A 19,517-nucleotide genomic window follows, 5' to 3' on the forward strand; every position below is an offset into this window, starting at 1 on the left:
ACAAGGAGCTGGTTTTGCCTCTCCTTCCCACTCCCTCTGGGCAGCAGGGAATGGCAAACCAACACAGCAGACCCTGGGCAAGAAAGCACAGAGGTAGCTCACACAGGTGGCAGTGTCTCACCTTGAGGTCTCAACTTCCTCAAGCCCCCTGTGCCACCTGGCCCCACATTGGTGTTTTTCAGGCACTTGTTCAGTGGAGCCCCCGAGGATGAAAATACCTGGTCCTGCAGACACCTTCACTCCTCTCTATACCTGCAGGTGCTCCCTTGTCCTGTCTCGGTGCTCAGCAAAGATGTGGATCTGCCTACCACCCAGAAGGGACCCTGTTTTTCCAGCACATAAAGCAGCTTAGCTCAGAGGTGGAGCTTTGGTTTAAATCCTTCTCCTCCTCTCCATTTTGGCAAAGTTCCATTTGCCAGCAAAAATCTCGGTGGAGGTGAACAAAACACACTATGGGCTGGTCCTGCCCCTTGGCAGCCAGTGGCACACCCATCTGTCCTCCTCCTCACTGTGGCTCTCCAAAACAGCTGTGGAGCTCAGAGTCACACTCTGCCTTCAGTCCCTCATGGCACAGAGGGCAGTGCAGGGAGGGAGGCTGTGACACCAGAGGGAGCGCAAATTAAGGCCACCATCACTCCCTCTCCAGTGCCCACTGCTGTTACTGCATCCTCTGGCCAGTGGTGGACCTGGGGATCTGAGAGAGTCTGGGCACTCTACTCTTCCCAGCCAAAGTGGCTAGGTGGTGAGGAGCAGTGGAGAACACTTCCCAAGAGACATCTTGGAAAGAAGCAATTCTTCTGATGGCAAGAGCAAGGGATGGGGCTGCTTTTCCCAGGAAGAACATTTTAGCCATGTCATGTCTGTGAGCAGCCCTTGAGAAAAGAGGAGGGACAGTGGCAAAAACTTTGAGGGGAGGGTAGTGGGGAGAGGGTCACTGACTTTGGCTTAACTCTTCATCTGGCTAGTTCAGGCTTCCCTTAAGTAAATAGTACATAGCCAACTGCAATGGGCCTCCCCAGGCCACTTCCTGACAGCTTCTCTTCCAGGCGGAGACTGGGAAAATGTAAAGGAGGGGTCAGGTTAGAGAGGCTGGAGAGGAAAACAGAAAGGGAAAGGAGAGGAGGGAAAGGATGGCCTTGTGTTACAACGGCAGAGTCCTAGATCTTAAATACATCACGCAAAATGCAGCGTGCGAGGGGGTGTTAAAACTCATTATCATTATCTTAAGCAAACTGGTAGCATTATTCAGTAGTTAGTTAACAGAACATTAAACTTTTGTCCAGCGTGTTTGGAGGGGGTGGGAAGGGAGAAAAAAGGAGGAAGGAGAGGTGTGGATGTGTGTGTGAAAGGGAGCAGGAACTCAGCCACTCTTGTGACTTCCATCTCCAGTCCGCATTTTCCGAGCCAGGATGACCTCCTTGGAGACCTTCTTGCGATCACTGGCCAGCCCCAGCAGGCACATGAGGTCAATGAAGGCTGTGGTTAAGTTGAAGCGCCAGCCAAACTCACTGGTGGAGTAGTCATAGGGGAAGGTGTGGTGGTAATTGTGGAAGCCTTCTCCTGAAAAACATGACCAGGGAGAGGATGTTGCAGAGCTCTAGATGATAGACCCTTTATCTTGACCCAAAGCACCATATTCTTGTAATGGGCTCTGGATTGAGTCCAAGTTCCTCTCTCCTCTCAGCCCAATTTCACCCTTTTGCAATCTACCCCGTATCATTTGGGCATGACCCAGCATGCCAGGGCTGAGACAATGACAGTCACAGAGGATTTTTGGTGCTTTAGAGGAAAATAAGCATGTGGCAAGGAATGGTGAAAGGCCCTGGTTCCCCAGCTGCACCAAAAACCTGGAAGATTCCTAATGGTTTTTCCCCTCCCACCAGAAGAAATCTTCTAGTATTAATTCAGCTATCAGCTAGACCAGCAGCAAGCCCCCAGCAAACCAGGCTAATCAATACTCCCACAACACTGGTAATCCTAATGTCAAATCCAAAGGACATTTCCAGATGGGGAAAAAAGCAGACACTAAGCAGACACTTCTGCTAAGCAATCTACACCAGTCAGCCACTATCTGTTCTGGACACTGTCAACACTGGCTTCAGTGCTCAGGACCCCTTCAAAGACACTGCCTCAACTCCTGCTCCTACCCCTGAATCTCTGCAGCTCAAATCCCTCTCTACTAAAATTCCACAAGCAGATCCTTTGGTGGTGGAAATCAGTGGAGCCTCACTGAGGTACAGTGGTGCAAAACAGATGAGGATTTAGGCTGGGGAAATCAGATAAGAGCATATGTTGATCCTGCGATGTACTTTACTACATCTCCAAAATTTCAGTAAAAAGCATGAAAGCATCCATCTTGTCTTACCCTCAAGTACCCCCAAAATCAACAGCTGTCCTGAGAACATGTCAAAATGTGAATCTGCTGGTTTTCAAGTTGACAAATCTCAGAGAGATATGCAGTGACGGCAGCACATGTTTTTCAGTCTAGTGAACATGGCAGACAGACCTCTGAACGGGGTAAATAAAATATTGCCATTGAGATAAGAAGGTGCTAAGTGTAGCAGAGTCCTTTCCAGCCTGGAAAGAGTCTGATGGGAGCTGATAACCCCACTGCCCTTATGTACTCACTGGCCAGCACAGGAAACACCCTCAGATGCAAAGGCTGGAAGGGAAGGGTGCAGGGGAAATAGGGTCACCTGGATTGACAGAAATTCCTAGAAGCAGCTGCAGCCCCGAGAGGCAGTCCCTGCTCTAGAGTCCCCCTGCAGCAGAGACACAGGTGTTGAACATACCTAGGGCCCCCAGGCTGACCAAGGGGTTCTCCCGCGGGTTGATGTTCTGGTCATACGGCCGGTTGCCAAACATGTGAGCAGCACTGTTCACTAGCCAAGTGGCATTGAGCCCTAAGGTGTAGCGCAGGATGGCTGGAATGAAGAAGCTGATGATGATGGATTCATCCCAGAAGTACCAGGGCACTACAGCTGGCAGTGTGAAGCACAGCAACACCACTGAAGGCTTGTAGTATCTGGAAAGGAAGGGACCAGGAGGAAGGTGTTCAGTGGCAGAAGCAGAACAGGAAGGACTGATTCAGTCCTCCATTTGAAGGATTCATGCTCAGCTATACAGGGAAAATCAAGTGCAGAAATGCCTCACTCCTGAGCCTTGTATCTTTTGCTCTGGATGTGCAGAAGCCATGCCTGGAGATTCCCAAGCCCTATCATCAGGCAAGAGACTCAGACTAAATCATGCTCTCCTCACATCTGCACAAAGCAATGCTCCCATCACCATGGGGATGAGTGAGAGTCCAGACACTCAGACACCCAGAAAAGCTGCTGCTTTTGGCCTCATCTGTCATTTGCTTCTCAGCTACATTGCTCCCCATAAAGGCAACCCCATACTTCCAGAGTCCCACAGATGGTCCTTTCTCTGGCATTGGCCCAGTGCTGCAACTCCTCCTTGCAGACTTGGGTCTGCCTACAAATACACCCCATCAACAAGTGCAAGCAAGTGGCACAGATGAGCACGTGGGCTCTCTCACACTAGAAGAATGGGAATAGAGGAAGGTGAACCACTCTGATGACCCACAAGAAGTCAGTTTGGGACTGTACTAGGAACTGTCTCACTTAGGCTGATTACTACTGGGTTCAGTCCCACATCCCTGAAGCCCTTGCAATAGGGTCACCTGCTCTGGGTCCTAGTATAGCTCCAGAAGGGTGAGAGATACCCTACCCAAGAGGCACCACTGAATCAAGGCTGTTCTTCCCAGTTACTGCCCCTCTCACATCTCCATTTTCAACTCTTTTACCAGTTTCCAGAAGACTTGAGGGAAGAGGGGCACACACATGGCCTGGAAGGTGTACAGTCTCCAAGGATGTCTCAGAGGCACCTGTGTGTGGGCTCTGGGCCAGCTAAAGCAGCAGCTGGGCTGTGGCATGAGGTGTGGGGGGGCTTTATGGTGGGAAGCTCAGCCTGCTGCTGGCAAGATGCTGCAGGCAAGAGAAGGGAGGGCTAGAGGTAGCACTGGATTCTAAACATTTCCCATAGGAGGGGAACAGCTCATTTCTCACAGTTCATCCCACAGCAAAGCCTTGGCCATGCTGAAGAGTCACATTTCTTACATGATGCCCTCAATCCTCTCACATTCCATCAAAGCCACTTGAGTTCCCAGCCCATTTGTCCCCGCTCCATTCCCCATGGCTCCCCACTAGGGCTGACCCCACTACTCACCTGCGCTGGAACATGACCACTTTGTCAGCCTTTATGTCACTCAGGTCCAGCTTCTGTCCCTTCTCGATGACGTCGGGGTGCTTGCGCACCAGCAGCCAGCCAATGTGGGAGAAGAAGAAGCCCCGCATGGCGTTGTGTGGGTCTGCATCTGTTTCAGAGAACTTGTGATGCACACGGTGGTCCCGGACCCACTCGTAGATGTCATTCTGCAAGTCAGCAGGAGTGAAAACTTAGGGGTCAGGGCTGGAGACATTCCCTTCAAATTACAAAATGGCCTGAAATTTTTAAATACTCAAATCCTATTGACGTGAACTTGTATCAGTGGCATTATGTCTCATTAGAGTTTGGGGGTTCTGACCTTTAAAACAGAGGCTGGGTTTTGGCAGCACCGCTCCAGTTTTTTGGGAAGCAGCTCCAGGGGTGCCTCAGTGCTGCTCTTTGATTGGCCAGCTCTGGGCTGGGGGGTTGCACCACACCCATGGTGCTGCAGGCTCTGATTGCTCAGCCTGTGCCCCACCCCTGCAGCAACCACTCTCATTGGCTGGCTGCTGCCTCCTCTCCTATGCTCGGCTCCTGTGCCATCCCCATCCCTGTCCCCATCCCTATCCCTGCACATTGCCAGCCAGGCCTGACCTGCCCCTTCCCTCTACCTGACATTTCCCATAGGTCATCCTGCCTTGCTTGTCCTGGGATTGCCTAATCAGATGTTTAACTTCGGGGGGGCAAGGCTTTTTTTAACTTTTTTTTTTTCCATTGGAAATCAAACAGTCTTAAAATTAAGGTCCCTTTTTAGAAGGAGAACAAACACACCATTTCAATGACATTTCTCAAAAATACCTCTCTTCAGCCCCATTACTGTTCCATTTAAGCAGCAAAATCAATACTGTTTGGGAAATGTCAATGCTTTTATCATTTGTATTATGAAATGATTGCTTTGGCTCTTTTTAAGAATAGATTTTCATAAGCCTGTGATCATTTCTTTGTATCAAGATTTCAATGAGCTTAAAGCCATGTATTACACCATCCTAGAAAACATGAAATAGCGATCTAACCATGGCTCTATTACCTGTATTACACAAGAAGCTCCTTAATCTCCTGCATACCCAGGACTTTTCCTGAAAATCTTTGAAGGTAGGGAAATGGCATAACCATCCCTATTTTTTTGCCTCAAAAGAGTAAGGGACTTGTCCACACAGGGAGCCTCTAACAGAGGCATGACTCCTCAAGCCCTTTTCAAGGATTGTAACCACTCCTCCTTTACCTGAGATAAAATGATTTACCTGCAGGCCATTCAAGAAGGCAATGGGCCAGAGTTAAACTCTTACTTGTTTCCTAATAGTGGAAAGTGCTGCCTTCCTTCCAGCCAAGTATCTCCAAGTATCAGCAACCCTTGCTGATCGTGGCCAGAGCTTGGTCACTCAGTATTCCCCCAGAAGAGGGTGGCCCAGCTGCCACCCTCTAAGTAAGCAGAGAAACTCAACCCGTACCTGTGCTATGGGTGAAACCCAAGTTTCACCAGTGACCCAAAGTCTCTTTCACATTCCAGACCCTACACAGCACCATGTAACATGAGAAAGCCCAGTCTGAAAGTTGACTGACAACTTGGGCTTGCACATATGGGAAGGTTTTCCCCATCTTGCTGGAGGCAGGAGGCACAAATTTGGAAAGAGACCATGTAACACAGCTGGATCATGGTATGACTTCATCCACCACATCCTGTCTACAAACAAAATCAGGAGTCTCAAACCTGAAAAATCTGTATCTTGACACAAACTTTAGCTCATTATCTTTTCTACAGGTCTTATTTTGGGACCACCTCTAACTGCAACCCTAAATGAAAATCATGACTTTCTGAGAAGAGCAAGCAAAGCCAAGGAGAATGTCTTCTTCCTTGGGAGTTTCCAGCTACAGGCTATAACCATGAGACCTTCTGTTGTGCTGCAGCTGACAGGTCTTGCAGGTGGAAAAGCCAGTTAGAGGCAGAATTCACAAATTCTCAGAAATTACAAGTCACAGGTCTCTGAGCAGCCAACAGGCATTTTCTGGATGAGCTAAGATAAGACAGTCCATAAACTTCTGTGATCTTAAAGGTTCCTGATTTCCTGCCACTAATAGGAACAACATAATTTCAACATAAATCTTCTCTGATCTCACTGGAAGTAACTACTAAAAAAATCCATGAGGAATAGTATAGAATTTTCAGTAAAACTTTGGATTAGTTCCTATTGAAGCTGAAATATCTGTCTGTCTCTCATCTTTGTCTATTCCTATCCCCTACAGCAATAGCTCAGCAAATTCTTTCCCCCTCTGCCCTATAACCCTGTGAAATATGGTCTTTGTACAGGACTAGCTAATACATAGCAACTCATCCTGTTGCCTTGCTGAGTGCTGGACCACTGGCTGGAATCAGCAGCTTGGTCCCTCCCCTTCCTCATCAAAGATGGCTGTTTGGTACTATCAGAGACGAAGAAATTCAATGATGTTTTAGAAAGTTTGTCAAGGCTTAAAAAACTTTACTCTGTTTTGAGTACATGTAAAAAAAGTAATATCCTCTGGAGAATTACTTAAGAGCACAGCACTGATACTTTTGTGTTCACCTTTTTATTCTGCATTCTGACACCTTCCTGAGTACTTCCCACAGACAAGCAACCCTTCAGTACCATTGGAGGATGGAGTGTTGTTAGGGCTGACTTACAGCAGCAAGCCTGAGAGAAGATTTATTTTTCTGTGCCATGCCAATCTGGGTTTTCACTCTGACTTCTACAGATTTGCAGTTTTGTTTGTTTTGGGGACTGTGAAGTACTCTCACAGTAGTTAGGCAATTTCCTGAGGTTAGGGCCATTTGAGAGGTGAAGCAATTTCCCAAGGTGCTTAACAGTGCCTGCAGTCACTTGTGCCACTCTGAATGGGCCCAACCCTTCTCTCCTTAAAATATCACTGACCTGGGACAACTCTCTGAAAGGCAGTGGAGTGATTTGTAACATGATTAGTCCTAAATATCACTCTTCTGAATGAAAGAAACATCCCCTAAATCTCAACAAGTTCTTGGTCTTTATGAAGTAGCAAATTCTACATCCTGTAGAATTCTACATCCTTGGCTTTGCAGATGTCTTCTCCTTTACCAGGCACACAGCAAAAGGAGAGTGAGGCAACACCAGGAGAACACTTAACACTTCCACACCTCTTTCATGGGACCTGGTGCAAGCACAGGGGGACCACACCTTAACAGAAAGGTACATTCCTGCTTTGGTTTTGGCCAGTTGTCCTCTCAACACTGGGTTTGTCTCAGAGTCATCCTCTGATGGGACAAGGTAAAGAAAATGAGACAGACTCTAGCACCTCAGTGTTAGATGGAAAGGGCTCTCTTTTTCCTAACAAGAGGTAGTAGGAGAGAGGAACCTCTTCACCAGATTGCGTCCCATATCTGAGACAGGGATTCATGGGAGCACTTCCTTCTGAGGACCTCGGGCACATTGAGGAAGTGCTTACCTGGAAGGCCATGGAGTTGGCAATAGTCAGGAAGATGCGCAGGGGCAGCGTGGCTTTGTAGGAGCGATGACTCCAGAGGCGGTGAGATCCAGCCGTGATCCCCAGAGCACTCACCACGAAACACAGAAGAGCTACAAAGGAAAAGAAGGTGTTTGAGCAGTTGGAGCAAAGCTTCAGGCAGGGCAACACAAAGGTGGGCCTTCCCCCAAAGCTGTATAAGCAAGAGAGGAATCCACGGAGAACTCAGATTGGGGCAATAAAACTCAATGTGAGATGGCCCGAGCTACCACAGGCCTCCTAGGCAATGTGGGACAAATCAATTCAGCTCTTCATCTCTAACAAGGAAGGGGGCTCCCCCTTAGAAAACTCACAAGGGTTGGTTCTTCAGCATAGTGCCATGTAGTCAAAATTGTATAAACTGGCTGCTTTCATAAAGCACAGTGGTAAAAGCACTGCAGTCCACCAGGGAACAGCTTCTCCCTTTCTTTCCACCCCGAATAATCCAGACTCTTGCTTTCCTGTCTCACCAATCCCCCCTAAATCTATTCTGCATTATTTTCACACAGAGATGGTAGATAATCTTAGCATTCTTGAGGGGGACAACTCAAGCCCAGGTTATGCTTTTCTTCTGCTCCCTTTCCCAGCAGAAGCTGGCTAAAAAAAGATCTAACCTATCCTCCCACTGAAGCCTGGGCTTCACCTTCAGCCCTAGCACTGGTTTAAAATCTGCCCAGAGGCTACTGTTCCTAGGGTCTTTTTGATCCCTCCCTCTGCTCAACTGCTGCACCTTTCACAGAGGGAAACCCCAGGGCTAACAATTCATTGCAAGTTGTGCCCATGGCAGAGGCAGATGTTGCTGGGCCCTGCTGAGCTTTGAGGCTGCTTCATGTGTTCCCTCTTCACGCAGGGCAGAAGGAATTCCTTGCCCCTTTGGCATCTAGTAAAAAACCACATCCCTCTCCCATACATCATGAGTTCATATTTGCCCTGCTCTGTGTGCCTGTTTGCCCTCCTGGGAATTCTGGAAATTAACCTCACCTCCAGCATCTGATCCTAAAACAGATCCCAAGAGTTTCATAGCAGCATTACACTAGTAAAAAGTAGGGTAATAAGAAAATTGGTTCTGCAAATTAACTCTTCCTCTAGGAAGGAAGGGTCAGGAAGTTTGGCAGAAAGAGAGCATTCAACAGCTGGTTTGCTCTGCAAGCTCAGACACAAAGAGGGAAGGGTGCACATCTGTGAACAGGTCAACTGATCCACCTCTAGTCCTCTGGGGGAAGCAATGCTTCTTACCAGTTGCCCAGGGGAAACTCTCCTGGTATAAATTTGCACATTTCAGCCAATTGAATTAATCATGAAAAGAGTTCCTTATTCCTTCATGTAAGTCCATGGATAGGAATGGCTGGTAGTATGCTTGATGTTCAGCCATTCAGTCCGGCCAAATGGCTCTAATCAAGTTTATCTTGAATCCAGAAAACCAGATACTCTGACAGAAACTTGTCTGGAATCAGAAATCTGAGATCTGTGCCAGGCATGGCCCGGTTCTTTCACTGAAAATAATGCAAGCTTTATTTCTGCTCATCTCCTGCTTCGTCTTCCTTCTGTCACCTCCTTTTTGTTTTTCTACATTCCCAGCCTAATCTCTTATCCACTAAAAGCCTGTCTTGGCTGATTTAACATCATCTTCTGGCCCCTTAAACTTGCATGAACCCTTCTCACTTCCATCCCACCGCACAAGAGTGACCTTCCCTGTCTGCTGATCTGACTGTGATTCCCCATCATCTTCTCCCTTGGTTCCCCTGCCTGCTGCTGAATGCAGCACAAGCCTTGGACCAGCACAACTCTGCCTTGTGTCTCCCACCAACCTGGCAATCTTTCAGAAGAGCCAAGTATGCAAATACAGCAGGATCCAGCCTTTGCAAGAGACGACGGAGCTGAACAAAGCTCACAAAGCTATCCAATACAATTATACAGACAATTCTCAGAATTTGCCTGTGGATATCCCTGTTGGGAAAAGATGACACCAGCAACAATAACATTATCAGCAAGCACAGGGAATCGCAAAAGAGATGTGATGGGGACACCAACAGACTCCAAACCATACAACCCAGTATCTGCTTTTGGGTATCCTTTCCTGGAAGCTTTTGTAAAAAATGTGGAAAAGTACCTACTTTTGGGTACCCTGGCATAGAACAGACTCAGCCTCCATCCAAAGCCATGAGCCTCAGCAGCTCATGCTGACTTCTCTTGGACCTGCATCCCAGGTCAATACAATGGCCATAACTCTAATTATAATGCTGTGCTGCCTGGCCTCATGCCTGTATACAGAAGCTGTAGTTTATCTAAGGGGCAGACACTTTCTGTGGGAAAGCAATTGATTCTCAGTCTATGCATTCATGGCACCAGCCCCAAAGAAACCCAAACCCTACCTGGAGACAATTAGACCCATCAGCCATATCTAAGAGTTTATGTGACAGTGACAGGATATGCACAATGACTGAAATCCTTGTGGAATACAGAAGAATCCAGCAACCTTATGATTCAGAGAGTTCACCCTCACAAACAGGTACAGTGATGATCATTGCATAGTCAGGGAATTAGCATCTCACAGGGAAGAAGAAAAACTCCTCCAAGATCATCCATTAAGAATTCAATTGGAAAGAGAGTAGAAAAGGTGAAATAAAAGTAGCACAGATTTTCACACCTGCCCTGTGATGCTGCCCCAAACTGAAGGACTTAGGGACTCCATCAGCTGAGGATTCAAAGGCATCTTCCATACTGTGCTTTGAACTAAACGAGAGTCAAAAGATTGGCAACTCACAGGTGATATTCCCAGTGACCCATTCAACTGGAATACAAAGAATTATGACCACTGGCAGTAATAAGCACTCAATGCTCCAAAACTTAAACAGAAAACATTCCACATTCAGTCATAGCTATGACTCATTAGGCTTTACCTCTTTAGGGCCCAGATTCAGACCCAAGTTATGATGAGAAATCAGGAATGTGCTGAAAGCATTGCCACCTGCAGTGAACACCAGGGATGTTTACATGAAGAGCTGCTCCTGATCCAGCATGTGTCCTTGGGCTTTTGCTCAGTGCAGGACTTTTCCCTCCTTGCTGCCCAGTCCCTATTAGCCAGATGAGTCCTGCTACTCTCAGGAGAAAGATACCAGGGGCAATGAAATTTACAGGTTGCATAAAGGGAACAGTGTTTAGGAGGAGTAATAGGATCTGCTGTCACTGGAACCTAACTTCCCTGCCACACTCAGAGAAGCACACCACCTGCTACTTAAGCCTGGAGGGAACACTAAGTGGCAAGGTGTTGCCAGCTGTAGTCTTGATGGGAAAGGAAAAGAACCACTGTAAACACTTTGCTGGTCATATCTCTGGGGGTAGTGTTGGCTGAGATTTTCTGACTGTCAGAATTGCCTAAATTACCCAGCAAGGTTCACTCTGGTCCAAAGATAATACAGCAACAACAAAATATGGTATCAACCCATGCTTCTAGAGCCTCTGGCACTGCAGGGAACTGAGGTGTTGACAGAGCACCATGTCAAGAGGAACCATTCCTATTTACAGACACTGCTGTCCAGGCCAACAGGAGCTAACACAATTACTGTCGGTCTGCTGCATCCAAGGGCTAAAAAGACTACCCACAAATCATGTTTCCAGGTTGGATCTGAGAAATTAGAGAACAAATTGCTCATCACCTTCTCATCCTGCCCTTTTAGACTCAGTCTCTGTGCCATTTGGTGAATGACGTAAAATGTGCCCATGATCCTTGAAAAGACTAAGCAAGACTTTGAGAAGTGCAGTGGAAAAGATAATAAATAAAAGAAGAGCTGACTAGAAAGCCAGTGCTGGACAGGCTCAGAGAGCTCTTGTGATGGTGAGCTCTCACCTGACCAACAAGCCGAGCTCATTCTGGGAAGCTCTGTACCAGAAAGAGATCAGGGGATACAATGCACACAGCAAAGCAGAACAGCAAACAATGATGAAGGCAGGGCGGTGGAGCTTGAGAGACAAAGAGGAATTAGCACATAGAGAAATGAAAACAAAAGAGGACAGTCACCAATATGACTGGTTTCAAAGGGAGAGGAACATCAAGGAGATGGTGGCCTGGATGAAGTGGGTGTAAGCAATGGATAAATTATAGAAGGTAGATGAGCTACCAGGCCCCACAGTTGCCTGTTGCAACACAACAGAGAACACTCGGGACCATGCTAATTTTATATTATATGTACACAACCTAAGGAAGAAATTAGCTGAAAAACAAACACAGAAACAAGCAAAAATTCCAGCAGCTCCAGAACTACCATTGCTAGAGCTGGCCTGCCATAAGCCCACAGTGTACTGCCAGGAGCAACTCAAGTCTCTGCTGCACTATCCTTGAGTGTAACATGGGAACTGCAGTCCTCTCCTTGCTACCAGAGGGTGATGGGAGAAAACAGCAAGTCACTGACATGACAGCCTCACATGCCTTGTATATGCCAAATAAACGTATGAGCTAAGAAAAGGGCCATGCAAGGAGCAAGATGCCTTGCTGAGAAGGTAGATGTGGAGAATCAGAGTATTCCAGTTCCAGTTAGTGCTGGAGGAGAATGGACTATAAGGGAACTCTGACTTGGCTGTAAGGTGCCATGAATGGTGGTTCTTTCCCAGAACAGGAGTGCAGGACAGGGAGCTTGGTGGAGCTACTCTAGCTTTGGTAAGGCCAGACAGATCTTCAGCCAGTCCAGAACAGTGCACTTCCCCCAAACACCACGTCCTTCTCCCATTTCCAAAACACATCACTTCAGAATCCACCACGGAATCTTGCAGTGCCTCACAGTGGCAGGAGAGCAACTGGCACTTCACATCAGAGTTGACTGAGCAAGGAGAGCAGGAGAGATTGACATCAGATAAAAAGCAAAGCAGATTCCTGGGAAGTGCCATGAGATGCCATACAGTCATCCTAAAGAGATGCACGGTTGCAAAGACACTGCCTCAGAGACCATTTTGGGGTAGGGTGGGGTTTAGCAGAATGCAAAACAGCATTAACTTTCTGGATAAAGTGGCTCAAGCCCTCGTAAGTATCCCAAGGGCACTCAAGGGAGAAGGGTTGCATGGATTTGGAAATCATGGAGCATATCAGCAGCTTGAAATGAGATCAGTAAATTCAACTCACTTTTTTTTATTCTCCTTGCCCCAACATCCTGAGGTTATCTGACTGGAATTAGAGGACCCAGGCTGTCAGCTCAGTGAGTGAGAGAAGCCAGCAGTCTTTGCTTAGCCTCCAGCCCAGAGATGGGACACACAGAACAGGACCAAGAGCCCTGAAATGCTCCTCCAACATCATGCTGAGGCTGCATGTTCTGCCCAGCTCTGACAGGCCAGGGGAAAGTACAGCCTGTCAGGTTTTCACAAGGGAAAGGCCCAGCAAAGTCTTGTTTCACAACATCCCCCTGAAAGGCCATGCTGGCTGCACAAGGAGCACATCAAGGCCTCTGCTTTTGTGGATGCTGTAGCCATACTCTGACCGTTGCCTCCAGTGAAGTTCATCCCCCAGACCTCTGCCTGTGAAAGGCTGATAAGGTTTCAGAGGAAGAGTCAGCCTGGCCATGCAGGAAGCCATCTCCTTCCCGGTTCAGCTGTGATACTTGTTGCACACAGCCACCAGGAAGACAGACTTTGAGAGTGTGATAGACCAGGTGGATCACCCCAGGATCCATAGCCAGGCTGACCAGGAAGTGGGAGCACTACTGAACCCAAAAGCCAGCCCAGCAGACCTCAATCTAGACTGTTGCTTTTTGTTTCAGGATGTTCTGTTTCACAGGGAGGCAGGGGCTGGATGCAATCTCTCGACCTCCCTACTGGGAGCCATTTGGTTTCTGGACTCCTCCAGGGGTCCACACAAAAGCTTGTGGAAAGCAAAGCTCCCCTGCAGAGTGGGCCCTGGGCCCAGCTGCCTTTCAGGCAGTCATAGGAGAAGTTTGGTTTCTACCCAAGGCAAGATCTCTGAGAAAGCAGAGCTTTGCCTAGCTACCTTCTGCTGGGTTGTGCTTTCCGCTGGAATTTGCTGCCTGGAGAGATGCTTATTTATTTTCTGAAAGTTGTCAGGCTTAGTTCCGGGATGACAGTGGCTAATCTGTGCTTTTTTAAGAATTATAAAAGACCTGAGCTTCAGACTTAATTCTTTACTTTTATCTTCAGCACAACTGTATTTTGTCTCTTTTCCCTCATACACACATTGAGGGTCTGTGGGATTTACACTTCCCTGGTAAGGGCAGGAATGGTTCTCATGTCTGGACAGCAGTCTCATGGCAAATAGTGCTCTGACCTTGCCTGCCCAAAAACCCATTAAGGTGCTTTTGCTAGCATGTTTCTTCCTAACTTTCTAGCACTGTCACAGTACTCTATCAAACAGTTTTTATGCTTCACCCCAGAAGCAGCTACAAATTCAGGATATTTCCAATCCTAAAGTCTGTGAATCAAGTTTGTTCTTTGAGCAGACAAGCCAAATCCTGCCAAATCTTTCCCTCCCAAGTATGACCTTACAAGAGACACTAGCACGTCCTTCCACAGCTTGCTACAAATCTGGCTCTACAGCTGCTTCTAGAAGAACACCCCTGCTTCTTTCTCACCCCCAAGTCTGTAGGCCTGGAGGGAAAAAAAAAAACCACCCAAGAGATTTGGGGGTTGCAGATGCCAAGAAACAGATAGAGGAATGTGCTTACCCCATGCCAGTGTCTGGATCTTTGCAGAAGGTATCAGTGTCAAGGCGAACAGGGCCCCTAGGTGCAGCAGGCTCATGAGGATGATATTCCTCCAGACGTATCGCAGCGGGGGCTTGGGGCCCTCTTTCTCCCGGTAGGTCTCATCAAAGATATCATCTATCATGCCCCGGTCTCCTGCCAAGTCCTCATGGTTGAGTAAGTCCTTCTCCATGACGCCATTTCCATTCCTGGTCACCCGGGAGGTGACTGTGTCACCAGCAGTGGTGTTGGAGGTGGAGGAGAACTCCTTGAAGAGGTAGCAATGGATGTTTTCAAGAAAGGAAAGAAGGGAAAACAAAATAAGAAGTTGGTGGTTATCAATTAAAGAAATAGAAACACATGCATCTAGGCTGGCAGTGTAAAGATTCACAGCCTGTGGTTTCCCTGGAAGGCTCCATTCTTTCAGCTGAGCCCTTGGCACAAAGAAGAGCCTGCTCTGGCCACATGGAGTCATGGCTTGAGAGGACCTGGTCTTTCTAGAGAGGAGGTGAATGAAAGGTAGGGTGCCAAAAGTAAAGAAAAATACTTGAAAGCCAGTCTCTTTTCCACCAGTGGCCTTGGTGAGATCATTTGCAGACTGCAAGGATTTTTGGTTTTGTTCAGTTTGATTAGTGGATATTTTTAGTTAGGGTTAGTGGGGGTTAGTAGGGTTAGTGGTCTGGGCTTGTGCATAAGCAGACAACAATAAAGGAAATCTTGTGAATGAACAAAGAGGTGGGAAGGAAATATGGTCTGAAACACAGTTTTCTAATAAATCAGTGGGCTGCTCCTGAAGTCCTACTTATTTTTCACCACGCCTGGGATCACAAGGGGATTCCTCTGGGCTGCCTCTTTATCTTGCCTGCCTCATCTTCCAAGATGGGATGTGGCAAGACCAACATGCTTGAAGATCAGTGGATGGAAGCAGTCAGGTGAGGTACTTCTAGTTAGAATTGCAGCTACTTATCCTGTGCTTGCTGCTAAGACTCTTATTCCTCTCTCATTTCCCACCCACAGGCAAACTGAGGCAAGGGAAGACAATCCTCTGATCTATGGCCACCAGCATGCAGAGAGGAAGTTTTAAGCAGCAAAGTTGGCTCGGCTTGGCTCCTGGCTCCCTTCTGTAACTGACACAACATTCCCTCAGAACATGCTTGTTTGCCCTGGCTGAGTGACAGCCTGCCCGATCAGGCATGCATGACAAAAGGAGCAGGCAGGACTGACCTAATGAGACAGGTCACTGAAGCCTGAATCACCGATTTCCATCTCCATCCAGACAGCCGTGTGCTTGCTGGTACTCGCAGCCCTTTGTCAGCCCCAAGCCCAAGTGCCCAGCACGTGGGATGCAAGCGGTGTGCCCCGCACACATCACCCCATCCCCTGCCCAAGGGACACATCCCTCTGCCACCAGACTGCTGCCTCCATGGGTGAAGGGGCACTAAAGGCCAGCCAGCAGGAACAGGAGAGCTGAGACTGCGGGAGGGAGCATGGTCAAGCTGGGAAAGTTCCTCTCCCAAAAAAAACCTCTCCTGAATTAACCGCAGATTCCCACTCAGGTGTTCAGGATTCATAAAAGACCACCATCCTGCCATGGCCTAGTTTCCTGAGGGAGGCATTAAAATCAGGCCAGGCAGCTTACGTGGCCACCCCAACTCCTCCCTTTCCCAAGGCTTGAAACTAGAGGGTTACAGACATACCTTCCGATGGGGAGGAGCTGGCAAGGCCGACAGATTCCCCACATTTGGGAAGTAAAATGATCTCTACAGAGGAGCGCTTTTAGTTTTTCCTTGGGGAATCAAAGGTTTGAAAGGAAAAAAACTGGACACAAAGTATCCTGCTGCCTTCACTGCACGCAGGCAAGCTGCTGAGCTTGGGACTGGCACTTCTGCATCCTGGCTATAGGCTGTCTCTGCCTGCTTTCCTAGTTAATGTGTTGAAGGTATGATACTCTCGTCTGCTGGAGAATTTAGAGGTAATCCCCACACCAAAAGAGCCATGAGAAATGGCTTCTAATCCAGAGATTAGGCAAGGAGAAGTCCTGCCTGTTCCCAAGTGTTAAATAGTCTCATCTAGCATTTTGGCAGAAATGTACAATTGTCTTTCTTGGCTGCAAGACAATCTACCAAAAAGACCCAAGACTTGTCTATGCAGGAAAAATTCCCAGCAGTGATTGGTGGTATAATTAGACAGGTAACACACCCCATATGGACATGCTGCTTCCAGAGTAAGAATGTGGGGTTGGAGTTGCATTTTTCTCCTCCATGATAGCTTATGTCACTGTCAAAGTTACACAGGGGCAGAGAAGGAGGAGGGAAAGCGCAAAGAAAACAGCAGAGAGGAAAAAAATCTCTTCTGGAGTTGTAGTAGCCACATGAGGAATTTTACCAGCATACCTATGCTACTGGAATTACACTGATATAATCAGGCTGGTCATTTCTCACATGTAAACTAACCTTGAACAAAAGGGCTATAAAGCAGCTGTGAAACAGCTCCACCGTTACAGGCTTGGTGGGAGGAGCATGGGGGAAAGAGGGAGGGAGAGAGGTAAAAACGGGAGAACGAGATAAAAAAGAGGATTTTTATCCCCTTATGACCATAGTGGCTCCTACCGAGGAAAATGGGATGGCAATTGATCTGGGGTCTAGGGCTGAGAAGGAGGAGGCCAGCTAAATAATTTTCATTAGCTTTCCTCATTTCTGAATGAGTTTGCTGCTCTCATCTGCAGAACAGATGTGTTTCCCCGTGTACACCCCCACCTCCCCAGCACTGAACATGCCATAGGTGATCCTGGCATCCAGCCAGCTTATACAACCAACTGCAGCTCAAAGGCTCCTGCACCGGGCAGTGTATGGGCCCCAGGGCACTGAATCTCGGGTCCGGTGTATTTGAATATGCCCAGCATGACCCAGGGACAGGATTCTTTCCAGCTTCCAGGATATGACCCAAAATACATGCCAAAACCATGAAACATGGTTTGAACACACTGCCTTTGACATCCATTTTGGGAGGGGAAAAAAGTAAAGTTTTTTACATCACAGCATCCCTGGAAGGTCATGGCACCTTCACAGAAGCACCAAGGGAGACCCTGGGTGTTGGTGATAGGAAAAGAGCAGGGGTATGATTTACATCCTCTTTTAGGCATTGGCAGAGGGGGGAAGGATGAGAAGGTGAGAGCACAAACACTAGAATCAAGTGCCTGCCTCCTCCCCTTGGGCAAAGGGTGGCTGCTATAAGGGTCAAAAAAATTTAAAAAAAAAAGAAAATCTTTAAAAATCCAACAGCTCCACATGTCTTACTGACATCAGGTTGTTATTCAGACCTTCTTATGCCAAAAATGGGCAGTCTCCCTATTGTATGCTTGCTTGGCTCAAGCAATGCAGACACAGTCATTCATTTCATGTGGGCAGCCAGCTTTCACCTTGCGTCTGTCCTAGAGACGCTTCCTGCTGCAGTATTTGGTCTTAAAACACTGCGAGTAAAACCCCTTTCTTATCAAAAATAAAAAGAATTAAGAAAATTCTTTTAAAATCCCAGTCTGAGTATTATCAAAAAACTTGTGACTTCTTGGCACAAAATATCTTCTTGAATAGCCCTTCATGCTATTCAAGCACCCAGCGTGTTTCGATGGGTGTTTTCAAAATAACCCTGTATTTTATGCTCAGTCTACCTGAGGGCACAGGATCCAGGAAGATCACCTCAAAGGCGGATGTCTCCGCTTCATCCATGGGCTGCCCCCCCGGCTTGGGTGATGTTTTAAGTTCCCACTGAACCCCTCCGCCTGAGGGAGCGGAGCGGGGAGCACACAGGCACGCACGTGTGAATACGTGTGTGTGTGCACGCACAGACACGCGTGGATGCCCGCACCTTCTTCCCCAGCACAGCAGCGGCGCAGCGCTGCCGGAGCCGCGGGGATGAAGGAGGAAGGGGCGAGGGGAAGACAAAGCACCCGCACCCGGGGCCCCGCTTACCTCCTCCTGCAGCAAGTGCGCAGGCATGGGCGGCCCTGTGTCTGCTCCTCGGCGGCGGTACGCGGGCGCGCAGCTCCCCGGCGCTGGCGAGAGGCTGCCTCTGCTCGGCTCCTCGCTCGGCGAGCTCTGCGGCTCGCGGAGGCGGGTGCGGAGGTATTTAAGGGGGGCTGCTTGCTCGGCGGCTGGCGGGGCCGGGCTCTGCGCGCCCCGGCCTCCCGGTGACCCCCTGCCCGCGGCTGGGATGCGCGGGGTCAGCGCGGAGGGCGGCGAATCGCGGCGGGGGCCCGGCTCTCGACGTAGCCGGGGGGAGAGGCGGGGCGGAGCGGGCAGGGGGGCGGGAGGGAGGAAGGATGCTGAGGAAGAGGAGGATGACGAGGGCCAGGCTCTCTCATGATGCCTGGCTGCTTTTTTCTTTTTTTTTTTCCTTCCTTTTTTTTTTTTTTTTTTTCTCCCCTCCCTCCCCCTTGCGAGCTGATTGGTTGCGGGAAATTTGGTGCCACCTCGGCTTGCCCTCGCCATTGGCTGCCCGCAATCTGCTGTTCGCTCCCCGCGGCGCGCACCCTGCGCGTCCCGCTGCGCGCCCCGCTCCGCGCCCGCCGGGGAGCGCCGGGGCTGCTGCGGTCCCCCGAGAGCCCCTTCCGCCGCCGCCAGGGCTGCCCCTCGTGAACTAAGGGGCTCCCGAGGGGTGAGGGATGTCAGGGAGCCCCGTTCCCCTTCCCCAGCTGGATGTGGGTTGCGGCGGGGGAAGAAGGGGATTCAGCATGAAACGTCTGCTCTGTATCGGGGATCTGTCTGGGGCGCAATCTACATGTATATGCGTGTATAGAAATCACACATTTCTGCAAAGAAAAGCTCCCCACAACTTACGTCCAGATAAGCATGTATGTCTGTGTAGATGTTCATCACAATATGTGCAAATAGTTTGGAAACTGTTGGCTGTAACATTTTAAAAAGAATCCTATCTGTTGTCCCCAGAAAACAGTGCCTTCAGCAGAGGACAGAAGGAAAAAGTAGTAACTCAGATTGCCATCAGCTATTTTCATTAACAATGTTCCTGCTAGCCCGTAATGCCAGCAATATCCAGCCTCTATCCAAA

At 48.6% G+C, this 19,517-nt stretch overlaps 1 protein-coding gene across 1 annotated transcript; it reads right to left on the reverse strand.

Annotated features, from left to right (window-relative positions):
- Nucleotides 1–1,190: 1,190 nt before the first annotated feature.
- SCD (stearoyl-CoA desaturase) lies at nt 1,191–18,784 on the reverse strand. Its single transcript, XM_064430655.1, has 6 exons — nt 18,422–18,784; nt 14,436–14,721; nt 7,717–7,847; nt 4,228–4,433; nt 2,793–3,025; nt 1,191–1,560 (listed from the first exon to the last, which is right to left on the reverse strand). Exons 1-6 carry the CDS (start codon nt 18,446–18,448, stop codon nt 1,361–1,363), a joined length of 1,083 nt encoding a protein of 360 aa, XP_064286725.1. The 5' UTR covers nt 18,449–18,784; the 3' UTR covers nt 1,191–1,360.
- Between the last annotated feature and the right edge of the window lie 733 nt (nt 18,785–19,517).

The sequence above is a fragment of the Passer domesticus genome, chromosome 8 (genome assembly GCF_036417665.1).
Source record: "Passer domesticus isolate bPasDom1 chromosome 8, bPasDom1.hap1, whole genome shotgun sequence".
Taxonomy (NCBI): Eukaryota; Metazoa; Chordata; class Aves; order Passeriformes; family Passeridae; genus Passer; species Passer domesticus.

What these genes read in the sequence shown, in the direction of transcription:
- SCD (XM_064430655.1), bottom strand. Translation starts at nt 18,448, where the DNA reads ATGCCTGCGCACTTGCTGCAGGAGGAG. An exon ending in GATCCAGACACTGGCATGGG is followed by an intron (nt 7,848 to 14,435) that starts GTAAGCACATTC and finishes TTTCCTTTGTAG; the next exon opens with CTCTTCTGTGTTTCGTGGTG. An exon ending in GGTCAGCCTGGGGGCCCTAG is followed by an intron (nt 1,561 to 2,792) that starts GTATGTTCAACA and finishes CATGTTTTTCAG; the next exon opens with GAGAAGGCTTCCACAATTAC.